Raw genomic sequence first — 18,636 nt, 5'->3', positions numbered from 1 at the left:
CGCCCGTAGCTCGCCTTGCGCGTTTCCAGTGCTTACATTTCCCGACGCAGCATATATTTTCATTCGATGTTTTAGTCTTCCGTCGATCAGAATGGCTGGATGAACGCCTCCCCGTGCCATGTAGGTCCTTGGGTAAAACTTCACCATTACTTTTGCCTGTTTTTTTTTATTTTATCGCGATTGGTGAGCTCAGGCCCAAAGACCTAAAATACCGAGTCGCCAGCAACAAACAGCACTACGGAATGAGTGATCGATAAGAGTTGAGGCGTTTCTCAAAGCGAGTACGCTTCTAAGAACTTCAGAACAGAGACAATGTGGCGTTCCTTTCCATAGCACGTTCCCATGTAAGTCTGCGGTCCTTTGTCAATCCACTGCTGGATGACGGTATCGCGCACCCCCAACGTTGGGCTTTGAGGGTGTGTGGTCATACTTCACCGTGCTGGTCAGGCTGGTTGGTAGTAGAGGCCACCCATGTCCAGTTGAGATAACGCTCACCACTGATGTTAGTAGTGGCTGGGCATCAAGCCCAGGCCCGCGAAGGTTCAAAACGCAGTGCACAGATATTCAAGTAAACCCCTTTTTTAAAAAACGTAATCACGTAAATAAGTAGCTCATAAGTAACAAATGTCGTCATTGTCAGTTTTTGTTTGTGCGTGCAAAAAGATCTGAAACGGGTGTCAAGGCATCGAAAATGTATTTTTTACATGATTTCTCGATTGTATTCTCGACAGCGTAAACATAATAAACGGTAGGTGGGGGGGAAATAAAACCATCTTATAAAATATATATTATTGTGATCCGGCTAAGTGTTACTAATGCAAATGCACACAATAAATTCAGTCAAGGCTAAATAAGTGACGCGAACGCTCAAAGGGAAGCGTGTGTGCGTGTGTGCATGGTCACGTCAACGCAGTCTGGCCTCAATCGTTTTAGAATTACCGTCTCCAAGTCACATCCCTTGTTGAATAAGTACGTTGTTCATGAATGCCTCAAGAACACAATTATTTATGGCATCCATATAAGTGCCTATTGGCAATGCTGACGCACGGTTTGAAAGGTAGCGGCATAAGGCGATAAGTTATTATCACAAATGGAATGCTTCATGAACATCAGGGGCCTCCGAGTTGCTTTTTATTGCGGGAGCATCCGTAGATGCAACTGACGAGAGGAGCAATCAAGCGATCATCTCGAAACGCATATTGGCTACAATCAGTGGCAATTGTGGTCACTTGTGCCCACCGCTACACATGGCCTCGTTTTTTTTACAAGAGGGCGAAAGACACCCATCGGCTCAGCCATTGGGCTCCTAAAAGAGTCTCCACCCGAGTGTCCTCTTGCTCCGTGTTCCGCTTCGCCACGGTACGCGCTACAATCGGCGGAGTGCTTGCGGGCTGGCCCGGTATTTGCGAGCGCCTACACTTTAACTATGGATCCCCACACTCGGTGCTCCTCTGCCGAGCCCTTCACGATCGTCACCCCCCTACGCGCTGAACTCTTGAGTGCTCCGTCGGCATCATCGCTTCCCACTTCTCTCCCTGCCTGAGGTGTAAGTGCCATCCATTATACATGATGGGACTTAAGAGCCGTGTGTTTGAATGCTCTAGGGTGCTGCTGGCGAGAGAGGAGACCAAGGAGTTTCTGGCCCTCCCGGTTTGCCGGTACGAACAACCGCATGCAAATATAGCGCCGTAGCAACAGAGCCGTCTTGTTGCGCTCTCGTTCGGACACGTGGACTTTCACTGCCTCAGTGGCCCAGACAATGAGTGAATGAGAGAGTGACTTGTGCCATACCGATTGACAGGCTTGCGCCTCGTGCAAGGCCTTCCCTGGTGCAGTGGCATTCATGGGTTTCAGCCCTCACCTCTTCACAACTACTGCCTGTAAAACCCAGTCCTAAAATGCGATTGAGTCCCCAATGGGGTGCAGGTTAGAGAGGGATAAACTTGGCTGGTTCATTGCGGATATATAATTTTTTGGGACCGAATTTACCCTGCAGTCTTAGTTGGTGCCCCATGTTTAATAGTTTGTTACTTTCAAATAGTAATAACTTACAGCCCTTCGTCAATCGTGCTATTCGCTGTAGAACGGTGAAGGTTTGGGGCCCAGGACTGCTTCAGATATCGGTCGCCACTCACGATAATCGTGGCTGGCAATCGAGCTCAAGTCTCCAGGTTTCATTCTTCGACGTGTTAACCGCTGCGGCTCCAGGGCACCCCACCTTGCTGGGATGATCCGCGGGATGTTCTCGTTATTGGGGGATTCTTGAGCGATATCGTGGGCAGAGCCACGATTCGATGGAGCCCATTGTCGACGACGTCTTTTGAGAAAGGGCATGGTACAGAGAGAGAGAGAATGAGAGGGTAGTTGTATCACTGAACAAAAGCAATGAACTCGCAAAAGTTAAATAATGCGCGAGTGAACGAATGAGTAGATAATGAAGTCAATAAATAAGATCGTGCTTTTTGTGAGACTAATTTTTATTTGGATGAAAAAAGAAAGATTTTCGAATATCAATGTAATATTTGTGATACCCCGTAGCTTTTGGCGGTTGTGCCGTGTATGTCTCCAGTGTGTTTTATGCGGTTGTACCGCGGGCGCTGTTCAGCGTCCCCGTCCTCACGTTCCACGTTTCCCTCCGCGTGCCGACTTGCACGCAACCGAGTTGAGCGGCCCCGAGGAAGAGCTCCCCCCGGCGCGCGGAGCGAAACGTCGGACAGACATCGTGGCGGGCGGGCGGACGGGCGGCCCCGCGGCACGACTATAAATAAAAACCCAGGACGGAGAGCCGGCGCGCGACACAGCCTCGCGGCCCTCTCCATCCACCGTTGTTGTCTCACCCCCCCCCCCCCCCCCGCTCTAGGGGATGAAAGGCGAACGTGGATATTCGGGAACGGCGGGCGAGAAGGGAGACATGGTAGGAGCTCCGACCACCTGCGAGCCCGCCAGCACGAACCGCACCTCGGCGCCGTGTTGTTTTTACGGCGGTCGGCAAGCGCCGTGCACTTAACCGAGGGACGCGCGCTCTCGTGTTGTTTACTTAACCGAGGGACGCGCGCTCTCGTGTTTTTTACTTAACCGAGGGACGCGCGCTCTCGTGTTTTTTACTTAACCGAGGGACGCGCGCTCTCGTGTTTTTTACTTAACCGAGGGACGCGCGCTCTCGTGTTGTTTACTTAACCGAGGGACGCGCGCTCTCGTGTTGTTTACTTAACCGAGGGACGCGCGCTCTCGTGTTGTTTCCAGGGTTCGCCGGGCATACCGGGCTACCCAGGTCCGCCCGGCCTCTCCGGCCCGCCGGTGAGTGAACGTTTCCGTGATTTTTTTGTGTCGCTGCGGTGTTAGCGTTCGTCGCGCGCGCGGGTTTGCCGGATCTCCGGGGCGCCCTTCGGTTTTCGATCTCGGCCGCGAACCGCCGCCTCTCCCGCCTGAGCAGGAAGAGCGTTTGCTGCGTGGGAAAATAACCGTGGTTTTGTGATCTCTCAAGACGTACACTTTCTTTTTTCTTTTTGCCACGTGTAAAAGAGCGACTGACGGGGAGAGCATTTTGGGTTTGTTGTTGCAGGGATTGAAAGGAGACTCTGGGACACCGGGACACGCCGGATTACCGGGAGAGAAGGTCAGATGTCTCGCTGTTGTTCTCCTTGTAGAATGCAGGGTGCCTATCAAGGTGGCATCCGCCGTTCAAAAGTTTCAATTTGAGATAGATTCATACAACTATGCAAAGATCCCCCGTGTAGCCTTTAACATGCTGCTGAGACAAGTGCTGTTAGCGAGTAGCACCTATGAAGGCCGGCAAAGGCACACGAGGGAGGTGGGTGGTCAGCACCACGCCCGGCCACCTTTGCCTCCCCAGTGCTGATGCTTACACACCGCACCGGTTATTCATTTTAGGCTGAGTCGACCTAGGGGAGGCCCTGAACCGGTTCCTTATATCTCCCCCACTGTTATTGGTCATCGAACTCGGCTCGCCGGCTTCATAGCGCAGCACACCGACCACTGCTCTACCCCTCCCCATGGTAAAACCTTTACCCGCTAACACTGGCTAGGGTGAAGATTGTACCGTGTGTATGTTTGTTGGACTTCTTTGGCCGCGGCGTGAGTGACACGCATCGTATTGAGCCTCGAGACGCTCCCAGGGTGTTCGCCAGAATCTCGGGCTGTGCTTGTTGAATCCTTCTGTTGTTGTGCGCCACTGAAGGATCACTGGGATTCCCCAGATAGTGTGAACCCTAAGCGTACGTTTGCACACGTTGCCAACGTTTTCAACCGCGCAGTCCAAGCCACCGTGTGCATAGAACGGCTTCATTGACGAATGATGCATTTCGGGACAACTTTTCATCAAAAGGCGCACGTGTTTATCCGGCGATGCGTTCGTGTAAAATCCGCAACGCTGACTTAGCCACGACCACGTGAGCGTGTGTTCGCCTGTTGGCATTCGTTGTTCCAGCACTGGTGACACAACACCATTGAAGAGGCTGTTTCTGGTGGAGGCAGATCAGTTTCAAGGACAATGCTTACACGATGAAATCATATTTGTTTGTACGTTTTACCACAAGTATGTGTTGTCCTTCCCCGCACCTCCGACTCGCAAAGTTGGCTACGATCTGTGCGAAAGAAATTCAACGAATACATCAATGCAGACTTAATGCCTTGTAATAGGTTATATAATTAGTGTTTGAACATCTTAACACCTGTATTATTGCCAGAAAGGGGCAAATTTGAAGCCTTTTCTTTTTCCATCTTCTGTTAATCTGTTTGAACTATTTAACATCAACGGAAGCATGCATAAAAATCCGTGTCGCTCTATTTATGCAAAATTCACCCGCATGAAATGGCTGTTTACAACACTCGCGTATCACACGTAGGTATTAATTCGTCTGCTATTTCTTCTTAATCCCCTCCCCTACCCCCAAGGGAAAAGACGGTTCCCCTGGAATGATGGGGTCTCAAGGTCTTCCAGGCATCCCTGTAAGATAATCTCAGCTCTTAGTTCCATTCACAGCGGACGTCGCCAAATTAGGAGCGCGTCTGACATTTGCTTCAGCGCCGCGCGTGCCTACTGAGCGATGGCTCGCACTCGATAAGAAGCGCGAGCACGCGCAATTGCGTGCCGTCGGGCGACATTGGCATGCTCCGGCCCGATGGGTACATTCATTGTACATTTAACACAATGACAACAGCAAAAACCTCACAAATAAATGAATAATTCGGTAACTCTAGAAATAACAAATGAAAAGATAAGTCGGATGTCAATGTCAGGGGCTGGAGGTCTACCACTGGCTGCTGCAATCATCAATTTTTCACACTTTGCTGCGAACGTTCGACCGCTGGAAGCTTCGGAAAATTTGCCGCGCGGGTACGGATTTGGGGCAAGGTAGGTGAGGGCCCGCCTCTCGGCTTGGAGAGTGGGGACTCGTGGTCCGCCCCGTACACGTGTGTGTGTGTGTGTTGTGTGGTGTGGCTGCTGATGTTTCCTGACAGGGCCCGCCCGGGCTGGAGGGAGAGAACGGCAGGAACGGAGCTCCGGGCGAAGCGGCAAGTTTGATCTCGTTATTTTTCGTATCCCCGTTATGGTATTAGCGGATGCTGCCATGGCGTAATAGTTCGCATGCTGAACTCACAATCCGGAAGTCCGTCGGTTTGATTTGATTTGTTAACTACCTTGCCTGGTATGCAGGAGGTCGTGGGTTCGATCCTGACCCTGATGCCTGCTGCTGTATATTTGTATTTTGCATAGTCTCTCTCCCCGTGGTCGCGTGGATTTTTCTCCGGGTCCTCTGATTTTTCCCTCCACATTTAGAACCACACGCGTTTAGAGTATTTGGCTGCTATACATTTCCACGTGATAGGCCACTTCGTTGAGCTATCATTTGTGGCCAGGTCGCTTCTGAAAAAGAGCTTTTTAGCTCAGTGGGCCTTACCTGGTAAAATAAATAAATAAAGATATCATTGTATCGTTGAATTACTTGTTCACGACACTGCTGGAGAAATAGCCTCCACTAGAGAGAGCTGTAGATGGTCCCTACAAAAGGGTGATTGACCTATTCTTCCACACTGGTCAGACATCTTGAGAGAGGTGGGCGTACCCCACACTTTAACCCACCAAATGCGACCTGTCGATCAATTCAAAATCTGAATATTTAATTATACTGGAGGAATCCGATGAGCTATAAAGCTATTTTTTTACAGATGTCCAGGAGGGGCAGGTCAGAACGTTGCAACAACAAATAATATAAAAATGCGATAGGATTGCAAAGTATAGGAAAGGTAAACAAATCACTTTCATATATACAAATACAATTTTACTATTTTATCTTACCAGGTAAAGCCCACTGAGCTATTAGATTATCTTTCAGAAGCTGTTTCACCCATTCATGCTGCTGGGTAGATGAACAAAAATTCTTTAAACCATCTAGCCCGAGAGATTGCATCGGTGACCTCTGGATGACTCGTTCAGCCTGCAGAACCCATTCACACGGTCATCCCGGACCTACCTGCCCAGAGGCAACAACAGAAAATCCGTGGCTGTGAGAAAATTTGCTGCAACTGGAGATTCGGTGAAGTGTCACACTCTCACAGAGTAACGGTGGTCACGGACAAAAAAATTCCTCCACCGACTTAATGAAGGCCATTTGCAAAGGAGTGCTACTTCACTGGAAATTGGGATGCCTGTTGGGAACCATTAGCATCATTAAAATAATAACTCGAGCAAGTTTAATAACGCTGGCGAGTGGCTGCCATTCCACGTAATTGTGTTGTGTGCCTGATTGTGATTACACTAATTTTCAAAACGGTTGCTTTTATTGGCACAAATTTTAGGGCAGCCCAGGAGAGCCGGGAACAGCCGGAAAGCCAGGAGCACGTGGGTTTCCGGTGAGTCGCTTGCCATTTCTATTTCGTCTTTGTTGCCTTTCAATAGATGACCTTCATATTTGCGCACGTGTTTTATACGGCAATTACGGGAACTTCAGAGGTTCATAACTATGCATAAACAGCTTTTTTGCCCCTCAAGCCTGCAAAAGCTGCTTAATCACCTCTCTGCACACATAGTCTGAGAAATAAACTTTGAAATGTGTGCGTGGTACGGATTATGTGATATTGTTTTTTCACGATCCAATATCATATTTCACGATGTGATAATTTTCACGATATCAGTTTCATGTAACTTTGTAATTGTACCTCAACATTCTATAGTCTTGTTTTTGTACTCTGATGCGCTTCAAATATGAATAAGGATTGCTTACTAGTTATTCAACTGCATTTCACTCAATGTAAGGCTGCCATCAGTTTCTCATCATTGTAACTTTACAATCAATGTTGATCATAACACACACGCTGTCAGAAAACCATTGTGTCATTGAGTCAACATTCCACCAATTGCTCAAGAAAATTATTTACACACTCCACGAATGTAATGGGTGATAGGTATTATTGTCTCCACTAAACTTTTCATTATTTTTGTGAGTGTTTATTATTGTTAGTTCGTAAAAAAAAAAAATCAGGAGTTAAAAAAATGTAGGAGAGATTCATTGAGCTACGATCATTAATTGACACCGATTTTTCACCAAATTGACAATACGATTGCCGTGGTTCTTGTGTCGTATAATGTACGATACCTCTCCGCAGTGGTGGTGGTGGTGGTAATGAGCCACAGTTTATTCACACACGCATTGCGTTGCAGCCTTTTTCTCTCCTGCGACGTTTGCATCTTTAACCCTGGGGCAACGCTCTTTCATCCTGAGGATCCTAACGCCTGATTCCAATTTTATACGATATATTATTTTTTATTTATTCAGTCAATGTCATTCGGCACAGTGCAACACAGCATGAAGTAATATCCATGACGTACCCTGGAGCTCATTTGTGTGTCTGTGTGCCTGCGTGTGTGTGCGTACATATGTGTGTGTGCGTGTGCGTCTGTGTGTGTGTGAATCACAGGGCTTCAAAGGTCACAAGGGCCTAGTCGGGCCACCCGGCCTGCGCGTGAGTCATTATTTATTTTCCCTTCCGATGGAACATTGTGGCGTTCGTGGTGTGTTCTCATTTTCTCAGAGATTCGCTCGATGGTTCATGCGTGGAGGTTTCTTTTAGGCTGTGCTATTGCTTGGACATTCCTTTTTTTATCATTATTATTACTGCGTTTAAAAAGTCAGAGGTCTCCTTGCTCAACGAGAAATGAGACAACGCTCGTTTCCATCGGATGCGATGGGAATTCCACATTCCTACTATGGGGGTGATGTTTTTTGTTGTTTGGGTTGTGCCGATGCACGACGCTTGCGCCCCCCCCCCCCCAAGTGGCTTCTTGAAGAACCGAATGTGGCAGCTCGCTTTCGTTGCACCATCACGCCAAACAACGTTTCATTTGATGTCGGGTCTTTTTTTTTTTTCAAAATAATTCGCCGTGAAGTGCAACGCTTCCCCGGCGCCAATGACGAGTGTGGTGTTTTGCTGCAGGGCGAACAGGGCATGAGTGGACAGCCCGGACGAGAGGGCCCCAACGGAGCGCCGGTAAAACCCGCATCGCCAGCCCAGTAACCACATTGCCATGCATTCACTCCCAGGAGACACTGTCCATCTATTTCGTCAGGTTACCGGCTGTTTTTCCCAATTCCAGATTTTGACACACTTGCTCAAATAGGATGCTGCCGCGGTCTTAATGGTTTGCGCGCTGGACAGTTCAGAGGTCGCCAGTTCAATCTCCCGGCGGGGCATTCGGAACGATGGGTAAACTCTTATTCATTTGTTATTTTTCATGACGGTATACGATTCATCCCTAGCCCAGCCGTGCATCGACGAGGAGGCTGTGCATGAGTTGTCAGTTATTATCATTATTATTGCAGCAACTTAGGGGGGAACATATGGGAGGATGTTCCACAGAGATGTGACATAATACACACGCGACGTTTGTAGACTCAACTGATGTTAGTATGTGTATTAAACTCTCATTCACCTGTTATCCTTTTTTTATGATGGTTAACGATTCACGCCCGCACCAGCCGTGGATCGACAAGGAGGCTGCGCGCGTGCGCAGAATTCTGCTTCGAACAGCGCAAAGAAGCGTTTAACTTCCATACAGCTCGCGCGTCCCCGAAACAAAACGCAGGCTGCTCCTGCCGTGGTGCTCGTGGCGCGGTTGACGGACATCGGCGCCGGCGCGGTCGAGCGTGCCGTGGCGTGGCGCGCGAGTTGGTGGGGCACGCACGGTGCCCTCGGTTATGGGGAAGATTTACGATGCCCATTTCTCTCCCCGACTTCCCACTGGTGACAGGGTGACCCGGGTCCCCCGGGGCCGCAGGGCCCTCCAGGCCTCCGCGGAGAGCCGGTAAGATGTTTTTATTATTATTATTCGTTGAACACGGTTGCTGAGCACAGGGCCCAAAGGCCCGAAACGTCAAGCAGCCTGCAACAAACGGCGCTTTCGAAATTGTGTGTGGATTGAGAGCGTGTGATGCAGTGCCAGATTCAGATAGTGCGGGACCTGTAGCACATGTTATAAAAGGGCCCTAAATAATAATTAAAACACATAAATATTCAACACACACATTTTTTTACTTGCATAGTAAAGTAATTGCATTTTTTTATTTGCTATACAGCCAAATAATGCGACAAATCGATAACCTTAAACACCCAGTCGTTCATAAAAGTTGAAGGTGGTATAGTACTATAGTAACAGAGCAAGTGCAGAATCACAGAACCGGAATTGAAAGCTTGAAAGCGTTTAGCGTGGGGCCCTTGAAAGTGCGGCACGTCGCTTGAGCTGTGAGCTGCTGTTCTACCCAGGGGGTATAGCTGCCACGGCGAATGCCGATATGGTGGCTACCACGCGTGTTGATAGCAACAATCTGCGTGAGTCAATCAATCATTCCCACGGCGGTGATTCAGCATCTCCCAAAAACCAAACTGTGCATAATGCTGAGCAGGTTCAGCCTGGATAGTGCTTGGATGGGTGAACAATTGACTTCGAACAGGTCTTATAGGCTGCTGCGGGGTTACATTGTCAGCGCAGGGCGGTGTAACAATATCCATTGTACTGTACTATGCCCTCAAAATGTCTATGCTCCCTGCCTCCACCAACCCGCACTGACCAGCGTGGAAAGAAGCCCTCATCGGGCAGTGGATTGCGTGTGCCATCCGACATGCTTACACGTCGCGTGCAGCACGATTGGCATGGTTGGCTACGTACGGTGCGAAGGAAGTTCAACACGCATACAACGACAGGGCTGTACGTGTGCACGACTTAGCACCAACGTCACCGTGCGCCGAAAGTCTATCGCGGTCAGCCTCTAAGCCAGTTAACAATGACCCAGCGAGCACCGTCGCCGTGACACAAATCCCGCGTGCCCCGTGACTTCGATTGCGATCGCGCTCGTGTGTTTTTCGCACTAACAGGGCAAGCCGGGCGCCACTGGGCCTCTCGGGTCCAAGGGAGTCCAGGGAGAACCCGTGAGTGTCGCAAATGAAATCGGACACACCTTGAGGGGGCCACGGTGTTCACCGTGATCCCAGTTGTTTTTGCCGTCAGCCGTTTCTGTGCTGCAAGTGACAGCGGCTCTGGTCGCAGCATCAAGATGCGTCGTTTGCTTGGCCACCACTCCCCACCGAGCGAAAGTGCTGCCCGTCACTGCCCGCTCAGTGACAGCGCTGTTACCGAGTGGCGCAGCGGTGGCGCAGGGGTTGGCGCGCCGCGCTTGGAATCTGGCGAGCCGAGTTTCGATTCCCGCCCACGGCCGATGTCGGTGACGAATATCTGAGACGGCCTTGGATCCTCCCCTAGGTCGACTCGCTTCTTAAGCGAGTCACTTGTGGTGATGCGTGAACATCGGCGCTGAGTTTTTCAAGTTCAAGTTTAAAATTTCATTTATTTGGTATAGCCCTGTGAGCCATTCGACTCTTGAATCGGGTGCAACCGCAACAAACAAAAAACTAAAACATGAACAAAAAACATCTTGGAGACAAAAGCGGCCCGGGAGTGGTGCTAACCACGCCACCCCCTCGTGTGCCCTGCCGCCAGCCTTGGTAAAGTGCCCACAAGCGGCACTTTCCCCAACAGTTGGTACAGCTCTTGGGTGGCATATTTGTCCTTGTCACTAAATGGAATGCAATGGTGCTTATTGTGATTATTGAGAGGTTTTTAGGCCATCCCTGAAATGTGACTATTTAATGTGAGGGTGAGATTCGTGATTAACGTTTCATAATGAAGATGAATTCATGTTCACAGCGCTTGGTTTGCTGCTGACATGGAGATATGGCGGCAAGTTTTGTTTGGTTAAATTGTTCCCCGTCAAAGTTGGTTAAATTGTTCCCCGTCAAAGTTGGTTAAATTGTTCCCTGTCAAAGTTGGTTAAATTGTTCCACGTCAAAGTTGGTTAAATTGTTCCCCGTCAAAGTTGGTTAAATTGTTCCCTGCCAATGTTGGTTAAATTGTTCCCTGTCAAAGTTGGTTAAATTGTTCCCTGTCAAAGTTGGTTAAATTGTTCCCCTGTCAATGTTGGTTAAATTGTTCCCTGTCAAAGTTGGTTAAATTGTTCCCTGTCAAAGTTGGTTAAATTGTTCCCCTGTCAATGTTGGTTAAATTGTTCCCCGTCAAAGTTGGTTAAATTGTTCCCCGTCAAAGTTGGTTAAATTGTTCCCCGTCAAAGTTGGTTAAATTGTTCCCTGTCAAAGTTGGTTAAATTGTTCCACGTCAAAGTTGGTTAAATTGTTCCCCATCAAAGTTGGTTAAATTGTTCCCTGCCAATGTTGGTTAAATTGTTCCCTGTCAAAGTTGGTTAAATTGTTCCCTGTCAAAGTTGGTTAAATTGTTCCCCTGTCAATGTTGGTTAAATTGTTCCCTGTCAAAGTTGGTTAAATTGTTCCACGTCAAAGTTGGTTAAATTGTTCCCCGTCAAAGTTGGTTAAATTGTTCCCTGCCAATGTTGGTTAAATTGTTCCCCTGTCAAAGTTGGTTAAATTGTTCCCTGTCAAAGTTGGTTAAATTGTTCCACGTCAAAGTTGGTTAAATTGTTCCCCGTCAAAGTTGGTTAAATTGTTCCCTGCCAATGTTGGTTAAATTGTTCCCTGTCAAAGTTGGTTAAATTGTTCCCTGTCAAAGTTGGTTAAATTGTTCCCTGTCAATGTTGGTTAAATTGTTCCCTGTCAAAGTTGGTTAAATTGTTCCCTGTCAAAGTTGGTTAAATTGTTCCCCTGTCAATGTTGGTTAAATTGTTCCCTGTCAAAGTTGGTTAAATTGTTCCCTGTCAAAGTTGGTTAAATTGTTCCCTGTCAAAGTTGGTTAAATTGTTCCCCTGTCAAAGTTGGTTAAATTGTTCCCTGTCAAAGTTGGTTAAATTGTTCCACGTCAAAGTTGGTTAAATTGTTCCCCGTCAAAGTTGGTTAAATTGTTCCCTGCCAATGTTGGTTAAATTGTTCCCTGTCAAAGTTGGTTAAATTGTTCCCTGTCAAAGTTGGTTAAATTGTTCCCTGTCAATGTTGGTTAAATTGTTCCCTGTCAAAGTTGGTTAAATTGTTCCCTGTCAAAGTTGGTTAAATTGTTCCCCTGTCAATGTTGGTTAAATTGTTCCCTGTCAAAGTTGGTTAAATTGTTCCCTGTCAAAGTTGGTTAAATTGTTCCCTGTCAAAGTTGGTTAAATTGTTCCCTGTCAAAGTTGGTTAAATTGTTCCCCTGTCAATGTTGGTTAAATTGTTCCCCGTCAAAGTTGGTTAAATTGTTCCCCGTCAAAGTTGGTTAAATTGTTCCCTGCCAAAGTTGGTTAAATTGTTCCCCTGTCAATGTTGGTTAAATTGTTCCCTGTCAATGTTGGTTAAATTGTTCCCTGTCAATGTTGGTTAAATTGTTCCTTGTCAATGTTGGTTAAATTGTTCCCCTGTCAATGTTGGTTAAATTGTTCCCTGTCAATGTTGGTTAAATTGTTCCCTGTCAACGTTGGTTAAATTGTTCCCTGTCAACGTTGGTTAAATTGTTCCCCTGTCAAAGTTGGTTAAATTGTTCCCCTGTCAAAGTTGGTTAAATTGTTCCCCTGTCAATGTTGGTTAAATTGTTCCCCTGTCAAAGTTGGTTAAATTGTTCCCCTGTCAATGTTGGTTAAATTGTTCCCCTGTCAACGTTGGTTAAATTGTTCCCCTGTCAATGTTGGTTAAATTGTTCCACGTCAATGTTGGTTAAATTGTTCCCCTGTCAATGTTGGTTAAATTGTTCCCCTGTCAATGTTGGTTAAATTGTTCCCGTGTCAATGTTGGTTAAATTGTTCCCGTGTCAATGTTGGTTAAATTGTTCCCCTGTCAATGTTGGTTAAATTGTTCCCCTGTCAATGTTGGTTAAATTGTTCCCCTGTCAATGTTGGTTAAATTGTTCCCGTGTCAATGTTGGTTAAATTGTTCCCCTGTCAATGTTGGTTAAATTGTTCCCTGTCAAAGTTGGTTAAATTGTTCCCTGTCAAAGTTGGTTAAATTGTTCCCTGTCAAAGTTGGTTAAATTGTTCCCCTGTCAAAGTTGGTTAAATTGTTCCCTGTCAAAGTTGGTTAAATTGTTCCACGTCAAAGTTGGTTAAATTGTTCCCCGTCAAAGTTGGTTAAATTGTTCCCTGCCAATGTTGGTTAAATTGTTCCCTGTCAAAGTTGGTTAAATTGTTCCCTGTCAAAGTTGGTTAAATTGTTCCCTGTCAATGTTGGTTAAATTGTTCCCTGTCAAAGTTGGTTAAATTGTTCCCTGTCAAAGTTGGTTAAATTGTTCCCCTGTCAATGTTGGTTAAATTGTTCCCTGTCAAAGTTGGTTAAATTGTTCCCTGTCAAAGTTGGTTAAATTTGTTCCCTGTCAAAGTTGGTTAAATTGTTCCCTGTCAAAGTTGGTTAAATTGTTCCCCTGTCAATGTTGGTTAAATTGTTCCCCGTCAAAGTTGGTTAAATTGTTCCCCGTCAAAGTTGGTTAAATTGTTCCCTGCCAAAGTTGGTTAAATTGTTCCCCTGTCAATGTTGGTTAAATTGTTCCCTGTCAATGTTGGTTAAATTGTTCCCTGTCAATGTTGGTTAAATTGTTCCTTGTCAATGTTGGTTAAATTGTTCCCCTGTCAATGTTGGTTAAATTGTTCCCTGTCAATGTTGGTTAAATTGTTCCCTGTCAACGTTGGTTAAATTGTTCCCTGTCAACGTTGGTTAAATTGTTCCCCTGTCAAAGTTGGTTAAATTGTTCCCCTGTCAAAGTTGGTTAAATTGTTCCCCTGTCAATGTTGGTTAAATTGTTCCCCTGTCAAAGTTGGTTAAATTGTTCCCCTGTCAATGTTGGTTAAATTGTTCCCCTGTCAACGTTGGTTAAATTGTTCCCCTGTCAATGTTGGTTAAATTGTTCCACGTCAATGTTGGTTAAATTGTTCCCCTGTCAATGTTGGTTAAATTGTTCCCCTGTCAATGTTGGTTAAATTGTTCCCGTGTCAATGTTGGTTAAATTGTTCCCGTGTCAATGTTGGTTAAATTGTTCCCCTGTCAATGTTGGTTAAATTGTTCCCCTGTCAATGTTGGTTAAATTGTTCCCCTGTCAATGTTGGTTAAATTGTTCCCGTGTCAATGTTGGTTAAATTGTTCCCGTGTCAATGTTGGTTAAATTGTTCCCCTGTCAATGTTGGTTAAATTGTTCCCCTGTCAATGTTGGTTAAATTGTTCCCTGTCAATGTTGGTTAAATTGTTCCCCTGTCAATGTTGGTTAAATTGTTCCCTGTCAATGTTGGTTAAATTGTTCCCGTGTCAATGTTGGTTAAATTGTTCCCTGTCAATGTTGGTTAAATTGTTCCCTGTCAATGTTGGTTAAATTGTTCCCCTGTCAACGTTGGTTAAATTGTTCCCCTGTCAACGTTGGTGGTTAAATTGTTCCCGTGTCAATGTTGGTTAAATTGTTCCCCTGTCAATGTTGGTTAAATTGTTCCCGTGTCAATGTTGGTTAAATTGTTCCCTGTCAATGTTGGTTAAATTGTTCCCTGTCAATGTTGGTTAAATTGTTCCCCTGTCAACGTTGGTTAAATTGTTCCCCTGTCAACGTTGGTGGTTAAATTGTTCCCGTGTCAATGTTGGTTAAATTGTTCCCCTGTCAACGTTGGTTAAATTGTTCCCCTGTCAATGTTGGTTAAATTGTTCCACGTCAATTTTGGTTAAATTGTTCCCCTGTCAATTTTGGTTAAATTGTTCCCCGGTCAATTTTGGTTAAATTGTTCCCCGGTCAATGTTGGTTAAATTGTTCCCCTGTCAATGTTGGTTAAATTGTTCCCCGGTCAATGTTGGTTAAATTGTTCCCCTGTCAACGTTGGTTAAATTGTTCCCCTGTCAACGTTGGTTAAATTGTTCCCCGGTCAATGTTGGTTAAATTGTTCCCCTGTCAATGTTGGTTAAATTGTTCCCCTGTCAACGTTGGTTAAATTGTTCCCCTGTCAATGTTGGTTAAATTGTTCCACGTCAATTTTGGTTAAATTGTTCCCCTGTCAACGTTGGTGGTTAAATTGTTCCCCGGTCAATGTTGGTTAAATTGTTCCCCTGTCAATGTTGGTTAAATTGTTCCACGTCAATTTTGGTTAAATTGTTCCCCTGTCAACGTTGGTGGTTAAATTGTTCCCCTGTCAATGTTGGTGGTTAAATTGTTCCCCTGTCAACGTTGGTGGTTAAATTGTTCCCCGGTCAATTTTGGTTAAATTGTTCCCCTGTCAATGTTGGTTAAATTGTTCCACGTCAATTTTGGTTAAATTGTTCCCCTGTCAACGTTGGTGGTTAAATTGTTCCCCTGTCAACGTTGGTGGTTAAATTGTTCCCCGGTCAATTTTGGTTAAATTGTTCCCCGGTCAATGTTGGTTAAATTGTTCCCCTGTCAATGTTGGTTAAATTGTTCCCCTGTCAATGTTGGTTAAATTGTTCCACGTCAATTTTGGTTAAATTGTTCCCCGGTCAATGTTGGTTAAATTGTTCCCCTGTCAATGTTGGTTAAATTGTTCCACGTCAATTTTGGTTAAATTGTTCCCCTGTCAATGTTGGTTAAATTGTTCCCCGGTCAATGTTGGTTAAATTGTTCCCCTGTCAATGTTGGTTAAATTGTTCCACGTCAATTTTGGTTAAATTGTTCCCCTGTCAATGTTGGTTAAATTGTTCCCCGGTCAATGTTGGTTAAATTGTTCCCCTGTCAATGTTGGTTAAATTGTTCCCCGGTCAATGTTGGTTAAATTGTTCCCCGGTCAATGTTGGTTAAATTGTTCCCCGGTCAATGTTGGTTAAATTGTTCCCCGGTCAATGTTGGTTAAATTGTTCCCCTGTCAACGTTGGTGGTTAAATTGTTCCCCTGTCAATGTTGGTGGTTAAATTGTTCCCCTGTCAATGTTGGTGGTTAAATTGTTCCCCTGTCAATGTTGGTTAAATTGTTCCCCGGTCAATGTTGGTTAAATTGTTCCCTGTCAACGTTGGTTAAATTGTTCCCCGGTCAATGTTGGTTAAATTGTTCCCCTGTCAATGTTGGTTAAATTGTTCCCCGGTCAATGTTGGTTAAATTGTTCCCCGGTCAATGTTGGTTAAATTGTTCCCCGGTCAATGTTGGTTAAATTGTTCCCCGGTCAATGTTGGTTAAATTGTTCCCCTGTCAACGTTGGTGGTTAAATTGTTCCCCTGTCAATGTTGGTGGTTAAATTGTTCCCCTGTCAATGTTGGTGGTTAAATTGTTCCCCTGTCAATGTTGGTTAAATTGTTCCACGTCAATTTTGGTTAAATTGTTCCCCTGTCAATGTTGGTTAAATTGTTCCCCTGTCAATGTTGGTTAAATTGTTCCCCTGTCAATGTTGGTTAAATTGTTCCCCGGTCAATGTTGGTTAAATTGTTCCCCTGTCAATGTTGGTTAAATTGTTCCCTGTCAATGTTGGTTAAATTGTTCCCTGTCAAAGTTGGTTAAATTGTTCCCTGTCAAAGTTGGTTAAATTGTTCCACGTCAACGTTGGTTAAATTGTTCCACGTCAACGTTGTTGGCCTGCGACGTTTTGGAGACCACACAAATGTACGTTACTTCGGGATGGATTTAAGAATCTCTGCCCTGTGGCATTGCAAAGCAGAAAAGAACGCCCACTTCCTCCTCTCCCCTCCCTCTACTCAACAACAACAACAACCGACAAGTGGCAGTAACGTCACCACGGCACTTGTGCCAGGCTAGGTGCACTCTGAGGCCACGTGAAGTGTCAAAGGCTTGCTGGCAGGTGGTCACGGGACAGACCCAGGCGCCATGGGTTGATGTGTTTTAGCCACTCGGCGCTCCACTCGTTGTTTTGTGAGTGTCGCTCCTCTGCCCTCTGCTGTTGTTGGAGGGCACCTGCCTCCAGCTGCCCAGTAGCGTCCTTCACGAGCCTCCTCCACTCACACACACACACGTACAGACACAAGCACAATACGAATGGGTTAATCAATTCACATCAGATGGGGGTGAAAAGTGGACGAAGGGATTGAAACCTAATGAAACGAAAATTAATAATGGTGATGTTGTTTATACAGTATTGTTCATATTGAATTGCTAATGATATGCCACCATGATGTAACGATGGGCACACTGGACTTGCAATCCAGAAGTCGGCGGTCTGATCTCCCTGTGCGGTAGTTGCAGCAGCGGTGCGGCTTTCTTTCATCTCCCCGGCTCTGTCCATCCAGCAGCACGAACGGGTACCAGTTGGTCGATCGGCAGATCGAGTGCGGTGGGATAAAATACGGGCCCTCCCAACCCTTAAGACGAGAGCTCCCTCTAGTGGAGGGCCCTTTCCGCCAGCAGTCGCGTGAGCATGCGGTTGCAGGGCTGCACCTTTACCTTCATCTTAATCGATAACATGACTAAATGCACAGTGTAGCGTATTTTCTTTTTCGTGGGGCCTCTCTGAAGTTTTGAACTGTGACAAAAAGCCCCATTTTCACCCCCCCCCCCCCCCCCCCCACATAAATCCAGTGCTGTCACCTCTATTGAGTTTACAGCCAGCGGAGGATTAACAGGCGTCGGGAGTCGGCAGCGTGATGCCGCATGCTGTGTGTGTGTGACGTCCACAGGGATCCAAGGGTGACAAGGGACACGTGGGAGAGATCGGCTTTCCTGGGCCGAGAGGGCTTCCTGGGCCAGTGGTCGGTGATGCGTTGCGCATTTTTTTTCTCGTCTATGGTGTGACCAAGAGTTTCCGATAAATCCCCCTGTATTCTTACTTATTTTGGGCCACCAAGACATTTCAGGCCATCGCTGAGTAATGTGCACAACTAAGCTAAACCACCTATAAGGAGGCGGTGAACACATATGTTTTTAACCTTTTTATTTTACCAGGTAAGGCCCACTGAGCTATTTAGCTTTTTTTCAGAAGCGATCTGGCCACAAATGATAGCTCAACAAAGTGGCTGATCGTGTGAAAATGAATCGCAGCCAAATACTCTGGAGGCAAAAACCTCAGAGAAAAATCCACGCGACCACAGGCAGAGAGACATGGAAACTCCAAACATACAGCAGGCGTCAGGGTCGGGGTGGAACCCACAACCTCCTACACACCAGGCGAGGTAGCTAATATATCGCCACAATCGAGAGCTCTCCAATTCGGGCTTCGCAAGCATTTACTTTTACACAAACCTTTCATACCAGGCGAGGTAGTTATCATCTCACAGGGC

At 46.2% G+C, this 18,636-nt stretch overlaps 1 protein-coding gene across 1 annotated transcript in view; it reads left to right on the top strand.

The window, feature by feature from the left end:
• The window catches only part of LOC144931407 (uncharacterized), a 168,005-nt gene that overhangs the window by 135,578 nt on the left and 13,791 nt on the right, over positions 1–18,636 (top strand). The window contains exons 46-57 of the mRNA XM_078855213.1: positions 1,605–1,658; positions 2,861–2,914; positions 3,244–3,297; positions 3,563–3,616; positions 4,915–4,968; positions 5,482–5,535; positions 6,820–6,873; positions 7,939–7,983; positions 8,455–8,508; positions 9,269–9,322; positions 10,390–10,443; positions 18,037–18,108. Of these exons, the coding sequence (XP_078711339.1) occupies positions 1,605–1,658; positions 2,861–2,914; positions 3,244–3,297; positions 3,563–3,616; positions 4,915–4,968; positions 5,482–5,535; positions 6,820–6,873; positions 7,939–7,983; positions 8,455–8,508; positions 9,269–9,322; positions 10,390–10,443; positions 18,037–18,108 (657 nt within the window). The remainder of the gene's footprint in view (positions 1–1,604; positions 1,659–2,860; positions 2,915–3,243; positions 3,298–3,562; positions 3,617–4,914; positions 4,969–5,481; positions 5,536–6,819; positions 6,874–7,938; positions 7,984–8,454; positions 8,509–9,268; positions 9,323–10,389; positions 10,444–18,036; positions 18,109–18,636) is intronic.

This window comes from Lampetra fluviatilis, chromosome 4, assembly GCF_964198595.1.
Source record: "Lampetra fluviatilis chromosome 4, kcLamFluv1.1, whole genome shotgun sequence".
Taxonomy (NCBI): domain Eukaryota; kingdom Metazoa; phylum Chordata; class Hyperoartia; order Petromyzontiformes; family Petromyzontidae; genus Lampetra; species Lampetra fluviatilis.
The sequence above is the reverse complement of the archived record's forward strand: the minus strand, read 5'-3'. Positions and strand labels throughout refer to the sequence as shown.